Below are 20,225 nucleotides of genomic sequence, written 5' to 3'. Positions count from 1 at the left end.
TGGAAAGTTGGCGCCTGTGAGAGAAAGCCAATCTCCATTTTAGTTTTTCAGCCTCAACTACGAGACACTTCATATCTCCAAGTTGTATTTCTCAGAATCAATCCAGCTACTTTACAAAACCAATCTATCTGATTGTATGTAGAGGTTAGAATCAGTCACTTTAACCTTAGGGGATTACTTGATTTCCAGGAAGATGACATAGTCAAATTGGGATAGGTCAAGCCATGGTGCAAGCTGGAGGCCTTCAGAGATAGTTACAGCAGGTACCACTGGGGTTCCAGCAACAAGGTGGGACAGGGTGTGTTGCTTCCCTGGTTATACCAGGAGGGTTTGGCAATGGGGCTAGGATGAACAATTGTTGTGCAGTAACAGAAGGGATCAGCAGCTGTGGACAAGTATGCTCACCACCTCCGGAACAGTCCAACCAGCTGAGAGTTTGCAAGTTCAGAGTTCTGAGGAACAATTCAGAATCCAGCACACATTAGGACTCCCAAACTAACAAAGACAAGCCCCCACCTTTTGTTTCTCTGAGGTGTCTTACCCATGCAGTTAACTTGCAGTTCCTTTGTCTGTGCATTCCCTAGGGTAGCCAGGAAGAGGTCACACAGCCTCTCTGTGAAGTGCACTGACAGCCTTTCTGAACTGATGGGGGAAGAATACAGCTTGCCGTAAAGATAGCAGACAGTAGCCTTTATACCCTCATTGGGGTACATCAAGCCTGCCAGCAGGTGTTCCATTAAGTTACCTAGAGTGGTGAACGACAATGACCGCTGTTGAGAGAAAACACTGGTAACAGACATTTCTAAGTCATCCGGCACAGGCACATTCCCTGCAAAAGCTTCCACAAACACTTTACAGACCTGTCCATGCAGGCTAGGAAAAGAGGTCGAGGTTAGGTTGAGATTAGCTAAGGCATGTTAATTGACCTTTCCCTATTTCCCTAATCAAGCCTTATATTTAGAGATGTGGGGCCAACTGCTGTGATTCTCTGAGGAGTGAGTGATGCTGTAACAATTGAGGGGCTCACAGTTAAACTACATAACAATACACGCCCCCCGACTCCTCTACTCAGGGGCTGAGCATGCTCACACCAACACTCCTACGTTGGGGAAGGGAGACCTGGGGAAGTGCAACCACTTGCATGTCTCCCAAAAGGCAAACAGAGCTCCAAATTCCAGTCCACTAAGGCTGGTGTCATAAATATAAAGGGAAGGGTAAACACCTTTAAAATCCCTGCTGGCCAGAGGAAAAACCCTTTCACCTGTAACGGGTTAAGAAGCTAGGATAACCTTGCTGGCACCTGACCAAAATGACCAATGAGGAGACAAGATACTTTCAAAAGCTGGGGGGAGGGAGAAACAAAGCCTCTCTCTCTGTCTGTGTGATGCCTTTGCTGGGGACAGAACAGGAATGGAGTCTTAGAACTTAGTAAGTAATCTAGCTAGATATGCGTTAGATTCTGTTTGTTTAAATGGCTGAGAAAATAAGCTGTGCTGAATGGAATGGATATTCCTGTTTTTGTGTCTTTTTGTAACTTAAGGTTTTGCCTAGAGGGATTCTCTGTGTTTTGAATCTAATTACCCTGTAAGGTATTTATCATCCTGATTTTACAGAGGTGATTCTTTTTACTTTTTCTTCTATTTAAATTCTTCTTTTAAGAACCTGATTGCTTTTTCATTGTTCTTAAGATCCAAGGGTTTGGGTCTGTGGTCACCTATGCAAATTGGTGAGGATTTTTATCAAACTTTCCCCAGGAAAGGGGGTGTAAGATTTGGGAGGATTCTGCGGGGGGGAAGACGTTTCCAAACGGACTCGTTCCCAGTAACCAGTGTTAGACGTTTGGTGGTGGCAGCGAAAGTCCAAGGGCAAAAGGTAAAATAGTTTGTACCCTGGGGAAGTTTTAACCTAAGCTGGTAAAAGTAAGCTTAGGAGGTTTTCATGCAGGTCCCCACATCTGTACCCTAGAGTTCAGAGTGGGGAAGGAACCCTGACAGCTGGTCTTCAACAGGCCGAACTGGCCAGGAGAGGTAGAGCAGTCTTGTGGCTAAGCACTGGACAGGGACTCAAGAGATCGGGGTCCAATGTCTAGTTCTGCCACAGATTCGCTTTGTGACCTTGGGAAAGTGACTGACTGTATCAGAGGGGCAGCTGTGTTAGTCTGTATCCACAAAAACAACAAAAAAAAAAAAAACAGTGGCACCTTAAAGACTAACAGATTTATTTGGGCATAAGCTTTCATGGGTAAAAAACCTCACTTCTTCAGATGCATAGAGTGAAAATTACAGATACAGGCATATATATACAGGCACATGAAGAGAAGGGAGTTACCTTACAAGTGAAGAACCAGTGCTGACAAGGCAGATGTGCACAGGCTGAAATTGTGAACAAACAGCATCACTTGCCCCATAACCTCAGCCGTATAGAACGCAACGCCATCTACAGCTTCAGAAACAACTCTGACATTATAATCAAAGGGGCTGACAAAGGAGGTGCTGTAGTCATAATGAACAGGTCGAATTATGAACAGGAGACTGCCAGGCAACCTTCCAACACCACATTCTACAGGCCACTATCCTCTGATCCCACTTAGGAGTATCAAAAGAAACTACACCATCTGCTCAAGAAACTCCCTGCTACGGCATGGGAACCAATCTACACGGACACACCCCCAGAGCCCCGACCAGGGGTATTCTATCTGCTACCCAAGATCCATAAACCTGGAAACCCTGGATGCCCCATCATCTCAGGCATCGGCACTCTTAAGGCAGGATTATCTGGCTATTTGGACTCTCTCCTCAGACCCTACGCTACCAGCACCCCTAGCTATCTTTGAGACACCACTGACTTCCTGAGGAAACTACCATGCATTGGTGATCTTCCTGAAAACACCATCCTGACCACCATGGATGTAAAAGCTCTTTATACCAATATTCCACACGAGGATGGATTACAAGCTGTCAAGAACAGTCTCCCTGATGAGGCCACAGCACACCTGGTGGCTGAGCTTTGTGACTTTGTCCTCACCCACAACCACTTCAGATTTGGGGACAACTTATACCTTCAAGTCAGTGGCACTACTATGGGTACCCGCATGGCCCCACAGTATGCCAACATTTTTATGGCTGACTTAGAACAACGCTTCCTCAGCTGTCGTCCCCTAGCACCCTCCTCTACTTGCGCTACACTGATGACATCATCATCATATGGACTACCGGGAAGGAGGCCCTTGAAGAATTCCACCTGGATTTCAACAATTTCCACCCCACCATCAACCTCAGCCTGGACCACTCTACACAAGAGATCCTATTCCTGGACACTAAAGTGCAAATAAGTGATGGTCACATAAACACCACCCTATACCAGAAATCTACTGACCACTATACTTACCTACATGTCTCCACCTTCCATCCAGGACACACCAAACGATCCATTGTCTACAGCCAAGGCCCAAGATACAACCAAATTTGCTCCAATCCCTCAGACAGAGACAAACACCTACAAGATCTTTATCAAGCATTCTTAAAACTACAATACCCACCTGGGGAAATGAGGAAAAAGAGTGACAGAGTGAGACAGGTACCCAGAAATCACCTACTATAGGACAGGCCCAACAAGGAAAATAACAGAACACCACTAGCCATCACGTACAGCCCATTATCAACGAGGCAGGTATTATATACTGACACATGAAGAGAAGGGAGTTACCTCACAAGTGGAGAACCAGTGTTGACAGGGCCAATTCAATCAGGGTGGATGTAGTCCACTCCCAGTAATTGATGAGGAGATGTCAATTCCAGGAGAGGCAAAGCTGCTTTTGTAATGAGCCAGCCACTCCCAGTCCCTATTCAAGCCCAAATTAATGGTGATAATTTGCAAATGAATTTTAGTTCTGCAGTTTCTCTTTGAAGTCTGTTTTTGAAGTTTTTTGTTCAAGTATAGCTACTTTTAAATCTGTTATTGAATGTCCAGGGAGACTGAAGTGTTCTCCTACTGGCTTTTGTGTCTTACCATTCCTGATGTCTGATTTGTGTCCATTTATTCTTTTACATAGGGACTGTCCAGTTTGGCCAATGTACATGGCAGAGGGGCATTGCTGGCACATATGACATTAGTAGATGTGCAGGTGAATGAGCCCCTGATGGTGTGGCTGATGTGGTTGGGTCCTCTGATGATGTCGCTAGAGTAGATATGGGGACAGAACAGGCAAAGGGGTTTGTTACAGGGATTGGTTCCTGGGTTAGTGTTTCTGTGGTGTGGTGTGTAGTTGTTGGTATTTGCTTCAGGTTGGGGGGCTGTCTGTAAACGAGGACTGGCCTGCCTCCCAAAGTCTGTGAGAGTGAGGGTTAGGTTGTAGATCGTTGATGACATGCTGGAGAGGTTTTAGCTGGGGGCTGTACGTGATGGCCAGTGGTGTTCTGTTGTTCTCCCTGTTGGGCCTGTCCATTAGTAGGTGACTTCTGGGTACCCGTCATGTTCTGTCAATCTGTTTTCTCACTTCCCCAGGTGGTACTGTAGTTTTAAGAATTGATAAAGATTCTTGTAGGTGTTTTTTTCTGTCTGAGGGATAGGAGCAAATGCGGGTTGTATCTTAGGGCTTGGCTGTAGACAATGGATTGTGTGATGTGTCCTGGATGGAAGGTGGAGGCATGTAGGTAAGTATAGTGGTCAGCAGATTTCCGGTATAGGGCGGTGTTTATGTGACCATCACTTATTTGCACTTTAGTGTCCAGGAAGTGGATCTCTTGTGTGGAGTGGTCCAGGCTGAGGTTGATGGTGGGGTGGAAATTGTTGAAATCCAGGTGGAATTCTTCAAGGGCCTCCTTCCCGGGGGTCCATATCATGAAGATGTCATCAGTGTAGCGCAAGTAGAGGAGGGGTGCTAGGGGACGACAGCTGAGGAAGCGTTGTTCTAAGTCAGCCATAAAAATGTTGGCATGCGGGTACCCATAGCAGTGTCGCTGACTTAAAGATATATGTTGTCCCCAAATCTGAAATGGTTGCAGGTGAGGGCAAAGTCACAAAGCTCAGCCACCAGGTGTGCCGTGGCCTCATCAGGGAGACTGTTCTTGACAGCTTGTAATCCATCCTCATGTGGAATATTGGTATAAAGAGCTTCTACATCCATGGTGGCCAGGATGGTGTTTTCAGGAAGTTCACTGGAAGTGGCTGGCTCACTACAAAAGCCATTTTCCCTCTTGGCATTGACACCTCCTCATCAATTATTGAGAGTGGACCACATCCACCCTGACTGAATTTGCCTTGTCAACACTGGTTCTTCACTTGTAAGGTAACTTCCCTTCTCTTCATGTGCCTGTATATATATGCCCGTATCTGTAATTTTCACTCCATGCATCTGAAGAAGTGGGGTTTTTTACCCACGAAAGCGGATGCCCAAATAAATCTGTTAGTCTTTAAGGTGCCACCAGACTCCTCTTTGTTTTAGTGTCTGTCTCCCTCTTTCAGTTAGTGCCACTAGATGCTACCATGATATAATGAAGCATGACTCACCGTGTTCAATCACCAATATATCAGCTAAGCCCGGGATGGCATCTGCCAGTTTGCCCAGGAGATTAAACGTAGGCAGGCTCCCTCTCATGGTGGCTGCCTTAGATAACTGGGGAGGGAAGAAAATGAACCACCTATAAGGATGTGGCCCAAAATGGGAAACACACACAAAATGGTGAACTCCCCTCACAGTGCAATGAACCCCTTGGAATGGGACCTTCTAAGCCAGTGGAACCCCCTTAACTGTTCAGGATAAATCAGCAGAAGATATGTGTTTGTCCAGCCAATTGTCCCTAAACACATCCACCAAATCTCCCAGCTGTAATCTCCTCCTGGTTTTTGCCCTGCTGCTGCACCCCCAAAGCTGATGCGAGGTGGATGGGGGAGCTGGCGAACTCTCTCCCAACCTCTGCTGTCTCCCAAGTGTCTGTGCTCTGGGGAAGCCTGACATTTTATGATGAACCTGGCAATGAAGAGAGCACAAGCGAAGGGAGCAGGCCTGCCAAGCAGTTCCAGGTCTAAAAAGCTGCCCATATTATTGCCGCAGTAATGGAGGGAAAAGAGAAACCACATAGGATGCTATGTTGCCACGGTGGAGGAGATACGACGGCAAAAATTCCAGGGCAGATGTCAACATTGCCAAAGTCACGAAGGCAGTGGCAGCATTTAGGACATTCCACAAGAGCCCATTCACAATACTGTGTAACTTTCCATATTTTCAAATTTGGGGGACCAAAGAGAGCAAGGAAATAATCTTTACTGACCTCTTTCTGGCTTTCATCCAACACACAGTGTACATATTGTTCCAACTTCAGATCCGCCACAAGTCGCACCAGAACTGAGCAGAAGAAACAGGATCAGTAACAATAACACATACCAGAGTTTACTCATAACACATCTTCCACACAGCTTTACCAGGCAAATGAGCAGGTGGAGTATGTGTTTAACGCATATATGGGTGCTTATAAAGCAGGGTAACATCTGCATTCCCTTTGCTGTTATGTGATATCCCTCCTGCCCCAGCTTGATCTTTCTGCAGTGAAGTCATAATAAACCCTGCATTAGTGACTGCCGTCTGTTTACAAGGAAATTAACTTCAAGTCACCAATTCAGCGTTTCGATATCAAGGAAGAGATATCAGGCTGGAAAAGAATTAGTCCCTTATTTCAAGCACAAATACACACATAAGTAGTGCACAGGGCAAGTTTCCCACACTTCCTTTCCAAGATTAGATAAGAACACAGTTGATGACCAGATATAATTTGAGGGGCCCTCATCTAATACCAGGCTCTTCAATAGTACCTGTGGTCTTGTTACAGACCAGACTGTAATAACCTAGTGGACAGGGGGCTGAATTAGGACTCTGGAGACCTGTGTTTGAATCCCAGCTCTGCTGCTGCGTTCGTGCTACTAAACCACTTTTCTCCCTCAGTTTCCCCAAATATAGGATGACGATACTGATCTCTTTTGTAAAGTGCTTTGAGGTCTACTGATGATAACAGCTAGGTGTTATTTACACCAATTGTGATTATTCTGCGTATCAAGTCCTATATCTTCAGCTGGGTGTCCCAATTGTATCTTTCCACCTCCTCAGCAGCAATTAAGACCTCTTATTTTTGGCTCACAGTAACTGCAAGGAAGCCTTATTCCATCCGCCCTAGTGACGAGGAGGTGGAATAATGGAAATCAACAAGAAACTAGGTTCACTAGATACCATTTGCACATCATTTTTGGCTTTACGAAGAAAACAACCGGTGAGTTGCATGAAGCAAGACAACTGCTTTCCCAGTTAAAAAAAAAACTGTATAACATCCTGTGCCCGTTGGTCACCTCTTGCTTGACATGAAGAACCAAAACAATTTCTGACATGTTTAGATCACAGGATTTACATGGGTATAAGGAACATTCAGTCTGACTTAAGAGTAAAAGTTTTCCAGCAGAAAACCAAACAGACAAGAAAGCTATTATGAGGGTAATACACAGAGGATGGAGTCAGAGTGCAGTAACTCCTCACTTAAAAGCTGTCCCAGTTAATGTTGTTTCATTGTTACATTGCTGATCAATTAGAGAACATGCTCATTTAAAGTTGCGCAAGGCTCCCTTATAACTCTGTTTGGCAGCTGCCTGCTTTGTTCACTGCTTGCAGAAGTAGCAGCCCGTTGGAGCTAGCTGGTGGGGGCTTGGAAATAGGCGGGACCAGAAGCCCCCCAATCAGCTCCCCTAAGTTCCCTGTGCAGCAGCCACCCAGCAGGCTGTCAATTGCCGGGCAGTTCAGCTGTCCCTGCCCCCACTGCCATGTGCTGCTCCTGCCCTCTGCCTTGGAGCTGCTCCTGGGAGCCTCCTGCTTGCTGTGCGGGTGGGAGGGAGAGGGTGCTAATGTCAGGGTGTCCCCCTCCCCCCCACTCCTTTACCCCATCTCCACAGAGCGGGGGGACACACGACAGGGCTCAGGACAGAGGGAGCTTGCTGGCAGCAGCAGCTGTCTCAACTTGCTGATCTACTTTAAAGGCAGTGTACTGTATTTAGAGTGGGGCCAGTGTACTTAAAGGGGCAAGGCGCGTCTCTCTCTCACACACAGTACGTGTCTCTGTCTCTCTCTGACATGCTATCTCCCCTCCCTCCATTCCTGCTACCTTGTAGAATGTGAGGCTACATTAACAAAAATGTGTTAACCTTTGAGGGCTAAGCCAAGTGCTAGTTCGGCATTTAGCAGTAATGCATTCCCTGGGAAATATGCCACCCTCTTCTACTCTCTGACTTCACCACCTCAACCAAGCTTCTCAATCATCATTGCTGTGTACAGTATTAAATTGTTTGTTTAAAACTTACACTGTGTATATGTGTGTGTGTGTATATATATATAAAATATAGTCTTTTGTCTGGCGAAAAAAATTTCCCTGTAACCTAACCCCCCATTTACATTAATTCTTTTGGGGAAATTGGATTCACTTACCATCGTTTCACTTAAAGTAGCATTTTTCAGGAACATAACTACAACGTTAAGCGAGAAGTTACTGTATATTGTTTGACATTATATGAAGGGTTGTTGTGGGTTTTTCTCGCTTCCATTGTGTGGTTTGTTTTGGGCATTATATGCTTTTATGGAACATACTTTTTTCCGTTTATATTGTTAGGGTATTCAGTGACATGTTAACAGTGAAGTGTGGCTAACCCTTTGAATAAGTTACCAGGGAACTTGGTGGATTCTCCATCTCTTCATGGTTTCAGATCAAGACTCTGGGCCTTTCTGGAAGATGTGCTTTAGCCAGACACAAATTACTGGCTCAATACAGATGTAACAGGGTAAAATTTTAAGGCCTTCGTTATGGAGGAGACTAGATGATCTAACGGTCCCTTCTGGCCTTAAAATCTATGAAAACCTTCAGGTATGAGGCACCAATAAGTTAAACGGTTTTACGGTTTGGGAGTGTGCACATCTCAGAGGATTAGTAATGTGACACAGACACTTTACCTCTGTGTCACCACATCAAGTCCAGCCCACATTCCTACTGACTGAAAATTGTTACCCTCCCTGAAGAGAGTTGGTTACTTCTCAGTTCAGCTCTTTAAGATTTTTGTGAGAAAGACACCAGTGCCAGCAGAAATGCCAAAGATTAAATGAGCTGTGGGTGTGCTTCCCCCAAAAACAACTCTTAGGAGACTATTCCCCTCTCACTGTGCATGCAAAGCACCCCGGCAACGAGAGGGAACAGCTGCTCTCTTCAATTTGTGAAGTTGCTGAGACTCTCAATATCAGCATCAGACCAGATACAGTAGATTCCTCTTCCCAACCTGCCAGTGAGACCCAGAACCTCCCTCTCACCTTCAGTGGGTAGATCCAGTGCACTGCTGTCTTCTGCTGTATGCAACATCCCTGAAAGATCAATTCACATATAAACCACAATTACGTAATATATCGTCCATATGAGATCATCAGTGTTGGGGCTTGTAATCTCTGATTTTGAAAGGACCGTTCAGGACTCTCGCATTTTACCCATTTATTAGCCCTGCTTCACATGTGACCAACCTATCTTTCTGGTCAAGAATGAGAGGATATTGCTCTATGGGAGCAGGATACAAGGTGCTCCCTGTATCCAGTTCACAAGAGGCTGAAACATACAGCCTAACTTGTAATATTTTAACTTGCCTGCTGTGTTTTTATTTTTAGGGAGTATAGTGAGAGATTTTTTTTATTTTTGCTAAAATAATTGTTTCCACCCACCTAGGTACATACCCAACCCCCATCACCAGAACATCTGAGCGTCTGCGGCTGGTATTATTAAATCCAACTCACAAAAGTCCGTTTCTAGAAACATACAGCACACTACCCAGAATCCCAGAAGTTACAGACTGTCTGTCAGATCAGCCTCTTATGTTCTACTCACTCCTGTCATGAACAGTTTTGTTCCTGTTCCCTTACAGCAGTGAACACTGCCAAACAGATTATCTAGCCTAAAATTAAACACCATCAGTATTAGAAATTCACATTCCCATGGAGACTATTCCAGAGGTAAACTGAATCTATTGTTACAGAACTCAGAGTAGCAGCCGTGTTCATCTGTATTCGCAAAAAAAAAAGGAGTACTTGTGGCACCTTAGAGACTAACCAATTTATTTGAGCATAAGCTTTCGTGAGCTACAGCTTCATTGGATGAAGTGAGCTGTAGCTCACGAAAGCTTATGCTCAAATAAATTGGTTAGTCTCTAAGGTGCCACAAGTACTCCTTTTTTTTGTTACAGAACTGTTCATCATAATCTTTTATTTTCACAACCAGAAAATAAGATTTGGCCATCATCCCACCTCCTGCTGCACCAGATGAGACTTCTAATCCAGTACCCCACCTCCTTCCACATTAGATTAGAGCACTGGTCCACCACAATCCCTTCTTCTGCCATACCAGGCCTGTTCCACCAACAGTATTTCTAGTTCTAGTTTTGTCCTTTTGCTTCTGATGCTTCAAAAGGACAAAAACCCTCCACATAAAACAGCTGACCAACTGAACAATACTGAGACACTGGATCTGGAGAAAGCAGTTTTATTTCCTGCCTCATCCCACCCCCTCTACATCATAGGATCAATTACCTTTATTACTGAATATTGTAGAGTTATCTTCCTTTCACTTGCCACATTAAATTCAGGCTATTCATGCTCACCATCATGGTCCTTCACAATACCCGAGCCTGCATCTCTTCCCTCCTTCACTTTTAACCTCCCTTTCTTCTGCCTATATTCCTCCCAAAACACCCTCCTTTTTTATCCTTTTCCAATGTAGTATTGATTTAGATTAAATAAAGGGGCTAAAGGTGTTAACAACCCAGTCACTGTCCAACATTAAACAGTATTAAACCAGGTCTGGGGTTTGATATACAGAGACTTCAGCCTGCTTAGTACCATGGCAAACATGCCATTACATTTTTTTTAAACTTTTAAATTAAAGATAAAGCAAAGAAAGGAAAACAGTTAAAGGATTTGAAAGGTAAAGTATTAAACAAGGTTTTTATTTTAAACAACTTTTGGGGGGGGAGGGGAATTAGCTGGAGTGAGTTTTTAGAAGGAAAAAAACCCATTGTTTGACAGTTTTTAAATGGTAATAACTGTCCTTTTAGTGACAAGAGAAGAAATTGGTTGAGAGAGGCTTGAGCTGTTGGTGTTGCTGTTGTTGTTAACATTTGATTTTGTTTTATTTTAGGTGGTGTTTGGGATTTAGTTGGAACCAGTAGAGGTGGCAATGTCATTTGGGTCTTTTTTTTGGCCTGGTTTGGTCAGGACGTTTTTTAGGATATGGATGATGAAAGCCTGGAGTCCCTGTAGATCATCGGAGTGACAGCCATGATGGTGACGCTTCATTCAGTAGCCAATTTTTCTTCCAAAGATTTTTAATTTAAGGACCACATAAGGAGTGTGTGACATTCTGTACCTCGTGGAAACACCCTACACCCCATGTTCATCCTTATAATACGATTGTGTAGTATCTAATGCAAAGTTTGTCATGTTGGGTATCTTCGGAAGGCTCATGATGCACTGAGCATTGTTATCGTGACATTATAGTAATTATTGGCAAAGAGTCCTGTAGCACCTTAGAGACTAACAGACGTATTGGAGCATAAGCTTTCGTGGGTGAATACCCACTTTGTCGGATGCATCTGATGAACTGGGTATTCACTCACGAAAGCTTATGCTCCAATACGTCTGTTAGTCTATAAGGTGCCACAGGACTCTTTGCCACTTCTACAGATACAGACTAACACGGCTACCCCTCTGATACTTGACATAGTAATTATTGTTATAGTAATGTTATAGGTTGTAATTTCATGTATATAGTTATGAGGCTGAAAATGCGTCCTCATGGCTTAAAAAAAGCCCAGACAAAAACTCTCCAAAAGCAGAGGGGCAGTTCACACCTCATCAGGGCATGTATGGGACAAACCCAGCGCAGCCTCACAGGAACAAAGGACACTGGCCTAGGCAACAACAACTCTTGGACTCTAGAGTGAGTCGCCCCCCTTCCTTTGGTCAGTTTGGGACTGTGATGAGGTAATGCTCACCTGACTCTGAAGGAGGGAGGGGGGGCAAAGCCAAGGGGGAAGAAAGAACATGATAAAAGGGAGAGATGTTTGCTATGCTCTTCCTCTCTTTTCCATCTATATCTATAGACACCACACCAAGCAACTGAAGCACTGATCAAAGAGGAGAGCCTGGCTGAAGAGCAACCAGCCAGCCTGCGGTAAGAAGCATCTAAGTTTGTAAGGGCATTGAAAGTGTTAAGATCAGCTTAGAATGCATTTTGCTTTTATTTCATTTGACCAAATCTGATTGGTTGTGCTTTGACTTATAATCACTTAAAATGTATCTTTGTAGTTAATAAATCTGTCTGTTTATTCTACCTGAAGCAGCGTGTTTGGTTTGAAGCATGTCAGAGACTCCCTTTGGGATAACAAGCCTAGTACATATCAATTTCTTTGTTAAATTGTTGAACTTCTATAAGCTTGTAGCGTCTAGCAGGCATAACTGGACACTTCAAGACAGCGGTTCCTAGGGTTGTGTCTGGGACCAGAGATATTGGCTAGTGTCATTCGATTGCACAATCCAAGGAGCAGCTTACATACCAGAAGTTGTGTGTGAACAGCCCAGGAGTTGGGGTTCTCACAGCAGAGCAGGGTAAGGCTGGTTCCCAGAGTAAAGGATTGGAGTGACCTAGCAAATCAGCAGTCCGGATAACACCAGGGGAACGTCACATTATTTTGTCTACCAATTAGGCCTAGATTTTGATACATCAATTTTGTTTTTCTGGTGTGATAAATGAAATGGGGGGGGAGGGGTAGCTCCCTTTGATGGACACCCATCCAGCCAATTAGCTGTAAAATCCCTCTTGGTAGCTGTTTTCTACTTGCTTTACCTGTAAAGGGTTAAAAAGTCCCCCAGGTAAAGAAAAAAAAAGCAGCCACCTGACCAAAAGAGCCAATGGGAAGGTGGAACTTTTTAAAATTGGGAAAGAAACTTTCCCTTTGTCTCCAGAGAACAAGACACGGAGCAGCAATGCTATAAGCAGGAATTCATCTTCCATACCTAGAAGAAATCACTGGACAGGGCATGTTTAAATAGACGCGATTAGTTTTATTTCTTTATTTTGGCTTGTGGATCTAACCCTAGATGCTTTTGTTTTGCTTGTAACCTTTAAGCTGAACCTCAAGAGAGCTATCTTGATGCTTATTTTTTGTAACTGTTTCTTTTAAGATCTAGCAAAAAGCGTAAGTTCCAAATGTATTTCCTTTCTTTTTGTTTTTAATAAATTTTACCTTTTTTAAGAACAGGATGGGATTTTTGGTGTCCTAAAAGGTTTGTGCATGATGTTTGATTAGCTGGTAGCAACAGCTAATTTCCTTTGTTTTCTTTCTCAGCTGTTCCCCGGGGGGGTGGGGTGAAAGGGCTTGAGGGTATCCCACAGGGAGGAATTCCCAAGTGCTCCTTCCTGGGTCCAAGGGTTTTTTTTTACATTTGGGTGGTGGCAGCGTTTACCATGCCAAGGTCAGAGAAAAGCTGTAACCTTGGGAGTTTAATACAAGCCTGGAGTGGCAAGTATTAATTTTTAAAATGCTTACGGGCCCCCACATTCTGCACTCAAAGTGACAGAGTGGGGATTCAGCCTTGACAACTGGTTTTACACTTTAAAAAACAAACAAACACCATCCTTGAGTTACATCCGTAGCCTTTTTGTTTAGACTAATTCAGTTTTTCTGTCTCCCTTTCATATCTTTTCCCATTAACATTTATTCTTGATAGGTTACTTTGTCATTTTAGGAACTTTCACATACTTTTTACAGTTGAGTTCTTAATTATGTACATTTGTAGGGCCAATTATTAACCACCATATTGGTCATTTTGCCTTCCCCATGCTGTTGCCCTTGCCCTTGGACCTCCCTCCCACAGCTAGTGTACCAAAAAAACCAAAATCAGCTCATTCCAATCCCACTTTAATACTTATTATTATTGATTATATGTATTACAGTGACACCCAGAGGCCCCAGTTAGGACCCTATTGTGCCAGGCACTGTACAAACATACAGTAAAAGACAGTTCCTACCCCAAAAACCTCTCTACAGTAAGCCTTCCAAAATATAGAAAAGAGGTATTTTTTATGCTATTGCCTGTTTTTAAAGCACGCATTGGCCTCCTAAGTTATTGGATCCATGTGTGTTTAGCATTAGAACTATATGATCTAGATCTGAATTGTCTGTAAACTCCTCAGGGCTGCTTCCTTCACGTTTGTACTGGGCCAAATGCACAGACTGTGCTCGGTATAACCTCTGTGAATAAAATTATTAAAATCTACAAAGCTGTGTTCCTAACAATGAACAGCACCATATATACAAACAAAATAGGAAAACACCACTGAAATTATTCAATGTGCCAGGATAGAAGAATGAGAGGGAGGGATCTTGAGATGTATTTTCCCTTAAAGAGCAAGAAAAATCTCAAGTGTAAAGGAGATCTGAGGAGTAACAAGGCAAAAACAGAGAATCCAATATTTGTTCACTGAAACAACCAGCTTTTGGGACCTCTATGCACCCCACCACCTTCCCCTTCCCTTACTATTCCTTCGCTCAATGGGCCAACATTCCATAGCAACCCTTCCTGCAAGGGCTGTGATGCAAACAAAAACTGATTGTGCATATGCTCTGGCCAGCAGATCATTCTTGGAAAGACACCTCTCCTAATCCCTGCTCTACTGTGAAGCTGGTTGGAAAGGAGCAGGTGAATGGCCCTAAAGCTTCAATGAGAATTTCTACAAATTCCGAGGTGTGGGTTGAAAAGGTATCGTGTAGATTAGTGTTTTGGATATTGTACTATTAAACCACACAATGTGTTCCTTCCACCCAGACACCTTTGGTTTTCTACCACTTCATCCCAAAGCTGCAGTCCCACCTATTCTATACCTCTGACAGTGCTTGTGGAAGAACAGCAGTGCATTCTGGGAAGAGACATAACCCCCAAAAGCTCTCTGTTTGTAGCAAGACTTTAAAAAAGAAGAGGAGCATGATCCACACAGACATGCTGGTTCTGCCTCCAGCTGGATGAGAAAAAACTCACATGTTCTGTATGAACTGGCGCAGGCATAGTGTTTCTCCGGGAGTGTAGTATTCATGACACAGAGCTTTGAAAGTCATGATGGGGCAGATAGAAACAGGGAACACTGAGGCAGAGGGATCCCAGAAAAGTAAAGATCAGCACTGCGTTCCCCCGTTAGCGGTATTAGTTAACATAAAGGGGGTGCTCTTACCAAAGAGAGTTCCTATGAAATGAACACACACCCTTTCGTCCTGTGCTAGCAGCTGGAGGATTGGCACGGCATGCCAGGCCAGGACATCCCGGAAGCAAGACAGCACGTGCTTCTTGCGCACCAGCTGAAGGTTAAAGATGGAATGAAAAGTATCACTGGAAAGCTCCCTCATGACATGCAAAGGGGCTGAAGAAGACACGGGGACGAAAGCCCAGCGTGCCTAGGTGCCCGAGTGACCCGTCCTGGAGCCCAGAAACGCAGCAGGGCACTAGCCCTATTCCCACATCAGAGACCAGGACTCAAGTCACAGAGGCCATCCCATATGAAAGTGATCTGGGAGGAATGGGCCGGCAGAGGGCGGGAAGGAGCCGGGCCAGGCAAGGCCCTGGGCGAGACGGGACCGGCTGGGGGCAGGGAGCCGGCCGGGCCAGGCACGGGCCGGACCGGCGGGAGCCGAGCCAAGCCTGGCTGGGCAGGGGGCGGGGCGCCGAGGCGGACTAGGCAGGGGGCGGGGCTGGACCGGCTCGGGGAGACGTGAGGGGACGCGCTGGGGGCGGGTGTGGAACCCGAGCCCCCTAAGCCCCCAGCGGCCGGCCCCGACAGGCGGGGGCGGGGCGCGCTGGCGCGGGGAGGGCCTGGCCGGGCTCCGTACCGAGGCGCCGCCGTCCCCCAGCGTCTCGATGACGCAGGCCAGGCAAAGCGCCGGGGGCAGCCGCAGGAGCCAGCGCGGGTCGTGGCGCGCGTGGAGCCGCTCGCAGACTAGCAGCCCCGCCCCCGCGGCCGCTTCCATCGCGCGCCGCCCGGGCCTCGCCGCGAGCAGGCGTCACGTGGTTGGGGAGGGAAAAGAAAAGCTGAGAACTGGCGGGGAAAGTCCTGCGCATGCGTAACTGGAGGGGCGGGGTTTCGTTTTGACGCATGGGGAGAAGCCCCGTGCGTACCGAGCACGTGCATCCTGGAGGTGAGGGCGGGGCCCAGGCGAGGGAGGCTGTTGATTCCTTTCAGGCTCCTTCTGTCCTTAAAGGGCCACACACATCACCCTCCGCACCTTTCTTTCCATCCCCAGCCTGAGCCCGCCCCCTAGGGGAGCCACTGACCATGCAACGCGCCTGCTGCCTGCCTGGCGATGTGTGTATATTGATCTTTTAACCAACACGCTCTCTCTTTTCTTTTTAAATAAATTTTAGTTTAGTTAACAAGAAAAAAAAATGGCACCATGGGCAGCTGGGAGGGCCAAGAGAGGAGGAGAAGGAGAAGGGATCTGCTGGGGAACCTAGAAGGGGAGAAGAAGAGAGTTCGTGGAGCAGCGCTGCATGGGGGAATGGGGGGGTAGCCTTAGAGCAGAAACCCCGCTGGGGGGGGGGGGAAGTGAGAGGTGAGGAAGGGAAAGCTGACATAGGTCCGGGGGCGGGGGTTGTTACAAGTGGGGAAATGAGAACCCTGGGCAGAGAACCGGTGGAAGGACCAGAAACAGTGAGGGAGAGATTGGCGAGGGAGGGACAGAGAAGATGAGAGAGCAGGGAAATGTGTGGGGAAAGACACAGGGGATTCCAAATGAGGAAGGGGAAATAATGTGCAGAAAGGAAAGAGAAAATTGAGGGATGACAAAATAAGCAAGGCCGAAGGAGAAAACCCAGAACCTTACATTTTATGGGTTGCAACCTATGTTTTGGGGTGACATAAAAGCCAAGCCAGCCTTTTCCTTCTTGTACTTGGAATGTGGAGGAGTGATCAGTCCTTGACCGAGGATACTGCTGCACTTAAGCCCTATAGTTGATGTTTATTTGGTGACCTATGTGAAATCATTTTTGGCTCAGTCCAGTTCCTACTCGGATCAGCAACACAAAAGCCACAATTACAGCTGGTACTAATGTTCTTCCCAATACCAGCCCCTTGTCATCCTCAGAGAAGTCAAAGACTGAATTAGCTATAGGGACTAAATCTCTTTTCTTACTCTAGAGATGGGCCCTTCAAGTCAGAGTTGAAACTCATCAGCTGTGTGTGTTTGAGATGCCTGAACTGCTGCAGCAGTGCAATATCTGCATTGTAGAACACCTAAGAGATGGTAGTCTCCGGAACTATAATTACAGCAGCTTCTCCCAGCGTAGATTCACTTAGAATGTAGAACGTTTAGCACTGCCACCCAATAGCATGCACATTTACCTTACCCTTACAGCAGCATTCAGGGGGCACAGAGATGCCTTTAATCCATCCAGAACTGCAGAACAGATCTGGTGTTCATAGTCCCATGTTTCGCATCAGTAAGGATGTCTTGGGAATTTATAATCCAACACTAAGTGTGTATGTTGTTTGTTTGGAGTAGAGAAGGGAACAAAGATGAATGATATTATCGGGCACAATATTTGCTTATGTCTTTCCAAGTCCAGAAAATGATCATGATGGTTTTATTGCATTTGGAACTAGGAAGGTTTTAAAAATGAGTTAAACATTTGCATCCCTTTCTGAATAGGAAAGATGGAACAAAGACTAAAAAAGAATGAAATATGGAAAGACAAAAGAGAACAAGGGTGGAGCTACAGCAAAAGAAATATAATTGTATGCCCCTGTATATCCTGGAAATATAATGTGATCTCTATGTCTCAATTTTTTACATGTGGAAATCCAGGGTAATATAGATGAAAGTCAGTAAGTAAAGATCAAGATAGGCAATCAACGGATACAGAATTTAGGGCCTGGTTTTCCAAAGTGCGACAGCTCTTAGAGCCTTCAACTAGAATTGTGAATTATCAGCTGTTCTGAAAAGCAAGTCCTTAGAGTCTAAAGCAACAGAAATTAAAATTGTAATGACATATACTTTTCAGTCACATCTTGTTCATTCTCCATACCCTGCCTAGTAGGGAATTGTATCCTTCAGTATATTGTCAACAAAGTGTCCACCTTTTTCTTTGGGAGAGGATTCAGTCATCTGAAAGATTGCACTGTTAGAAAAATATGTTGATGCCCAGTTAAAATCTCACCCTGTTACTCCAAACTGTACCCCAGGGGTCGGCAACCTTTCAGAAGTGGTTTGCCGAGTCTTCATTTATTCATTCTAATTTAAGGTTTCGCGGGTCAGTAATACATTTTAACGTTTTTAGAAGGTCTCTTTCTATAAGTCTATAGTATATAATTAAACTATTGTTGTATGTAAAGTAAATAAGGTTTTTAAAATGTTTAAGAAGCTTCATTTAAAATTAAATTAAAATGCAGAGCCCCGAGACCAGTGGCCAGGACCCGGTCGGCGTGACTGCCACTGAAAATCAGCTCGCGTGCCCCCTCCTGTACCCTGAATAATTTCAGAGTAACAGCCATGTTAGTCTGTATGCGCAAAAAGAAAAGGAGTACTTGTGGCACCACAGAGACTAACCAATTTATTTGAGCATAAGCTTTCGTGAGCTACAGCTCACTTCATCGGATGCATACTGTGGAAAGTACAGAAGATCTTTTTATACACACAAACCATGAAAAAATGGGTGTTTACCACTACAAAAGGTTTTCTCTCCCCCCACCCCACTCTCCTGCTGGTAATAGCTTATCTAAAGTGATCACTCTCCTTACAATGTGTATGATAATCAAGTTGGGCCATTTCCAGCACAAATCCAGGTTTTCTCCCCACCCCCCGCACAAACCCACTCTCCTGATGGTAATAGCTTATCTAAAGTGATCACTCTCCTTACAATGTGTATGATAATCAAGGTGGGCCATTTCCAGCACAAATCCAGGGTTTAACAAGAACGTCTGGGGGGCGGGGGGTAGGAAAAAAACAAGGGGAAATAGGTTACCTTGCATAATGACTTAGCCACTCCCAGTCTCTATTCAAGCCTAAGTTAATAGTATCCAATTTGCAAATGAATTCCAATTCAACAGTCTCTCGCTGGAATCTGGTTTTGAAGTTTTTCTGATGTAATATCGCAACTTTCATGTCTGTAATCGCATGACCAGAGAGATTGAAGTGTTCTCCGACTGGTTTATGAATGTTATAATTCTTGACATCTGATTTGTGTCCATTTATTCTTTTACGTAGAGACTGTCCAGTTTGACCAAAGTACATGGCAGAGGGGCATTGCTGGCACATGATGGCATATATCACATTGGTGGATGTGCAGGTGAACGAGCCTCTGATAGTGTGGCTGATGTTATTAGGTCCTGTGATGGTGTCCCCTGAATAGATATGTGGGCACAGTTGGCAACGGGCTTTGTTGCAAGGATAGGTTCCTGGGTTAGTGGTTCTGTTGTGTGGTATGTGGTTGCTGGTGAGTATTTGCTTCAGGTTGGGGGGCTGTCTGTAGGCAAGGACTGGCCTGTCTCCCAAGATTTGTGAGAGTGTTGGGTCATCCTTCAGGATAGGTTGTAGATCCTTAATAATGAGTTGGAGGGGTTTTAGTTGGGGGCTGAAGGTGACGGCTAGTGGCGTTCTGTTATTTTCTTTGTTAGGCCTGTCCTGTAGTAGGTGACTTCTGGGAACTCTTCTGGCTCTATCAATCTGTTTCTTCACTTCCGCAGGTGGGTATTGTAATTGTAAGAATGCTTGATAGAGATCTTGTAGGTGTTTGTCTCTGTCTGAGGGGTTAGAGCAAATGCGGTTGTATCGCAGAGCTTGTCTGTAGACAATGGATCGTGTGGTGTGGTCAGGGTGAAAGCTGGAGGCATGTAGGTAGGAATAGCGGTCAGTAGGTTTCCGGTATAGGGTGATGTTTATGTGACCATTGTTTATTAGCACTGTAGTGTCCAGGAAGTGAATCTCTTGTGTGGACTGGACCAGGCTGAGGTTGATGGTGGGGTGGAAATTGTTGAAATCATGGTGGAATTCCTCAAGGGCTTCTTTTCCATGGGTCCAGATGATGAAGATGTCATCAATATAGCGCAAGTAGAGTAGGGGCATTAGGGGACGAGAGCAGAGGAAGCGTTGTTCTAAGTCAGCCATAAAAATGTTCGCATACTGTG

The 20,225-nt window shown here is 45.1% G+C and overlaps 1 protein-coding gene across 16 annotated transcripts in view; it reads right to left on the bottom strand.

Moving 5' to 3' along the window:
- Positions 1 to 16,161, bottom strand: part of MEI1 (meiotic double-stranded break formation protein 1) — a 65,560-nt gene extending 49,399 nt beyond the window's left edge. For 8 of the 16 annotated variants that reach the window (XR_005222972.2, XM_037882647.2, XM_037882669.2 and 5 more), the window contains exons 1-6: positions 15,937 to 16,127; positions 15,285 to 15,408; positions 9,329 to 9,379; positions 6,270 to 6,343; positions 5,509 to 5,614; positions 542 to 745 (exon numbers count right to left, since the gene is read on the bottom strand). Coding sequence is in view for 10 of the 16 variants with exons in the window: in XM_037882647.2 (XP_037738575.1) it covers positions 542 to 745; positions 5,509 to 5,614; positions 6,270 to 6,343; positions 9,329 to 9,379; positions 15,285 to 15,408; positions 15,937 to 16,074 (697 nt within the window). In the remaining 6 variants the exon portion in view is untranslated. Of the gene's footprint in view, positions 1 to 541; positions 746 to 5,508; positions 5,615 to 6,269; positions 6,344 to 9,328; positions 9,380 to 15,284; positions 15,409 to 15,936 lie in introns of all 16 variants that reach the window. The other 8 variants (XR_005222970.2, XR_005222969.2, XR_005222971.2 and 5 more) reach the window with 2 other exon arrangements.
- Between the last annotated feature and the right edge of the window lie 4,064 nt (positions 16,162 to 20,225).

This window comes from Chelonia mydas, chromosome 1 (assembly GCF_015237465.2).
Source record: "Chelonia mydas isolate rCheMyd1 chromosome 1, rCheMyd1.pri.v2, whole genome shotgun sequence".
NCBI classification, from domain to species: Eukaryota; Metazoa; Chordata; order Testudines; family Cheloniidae; genus Chelonia; species Chelonia mydas.
This window is presented reverse-complemented; position numbering and strand designations above follow the sequence as displayed.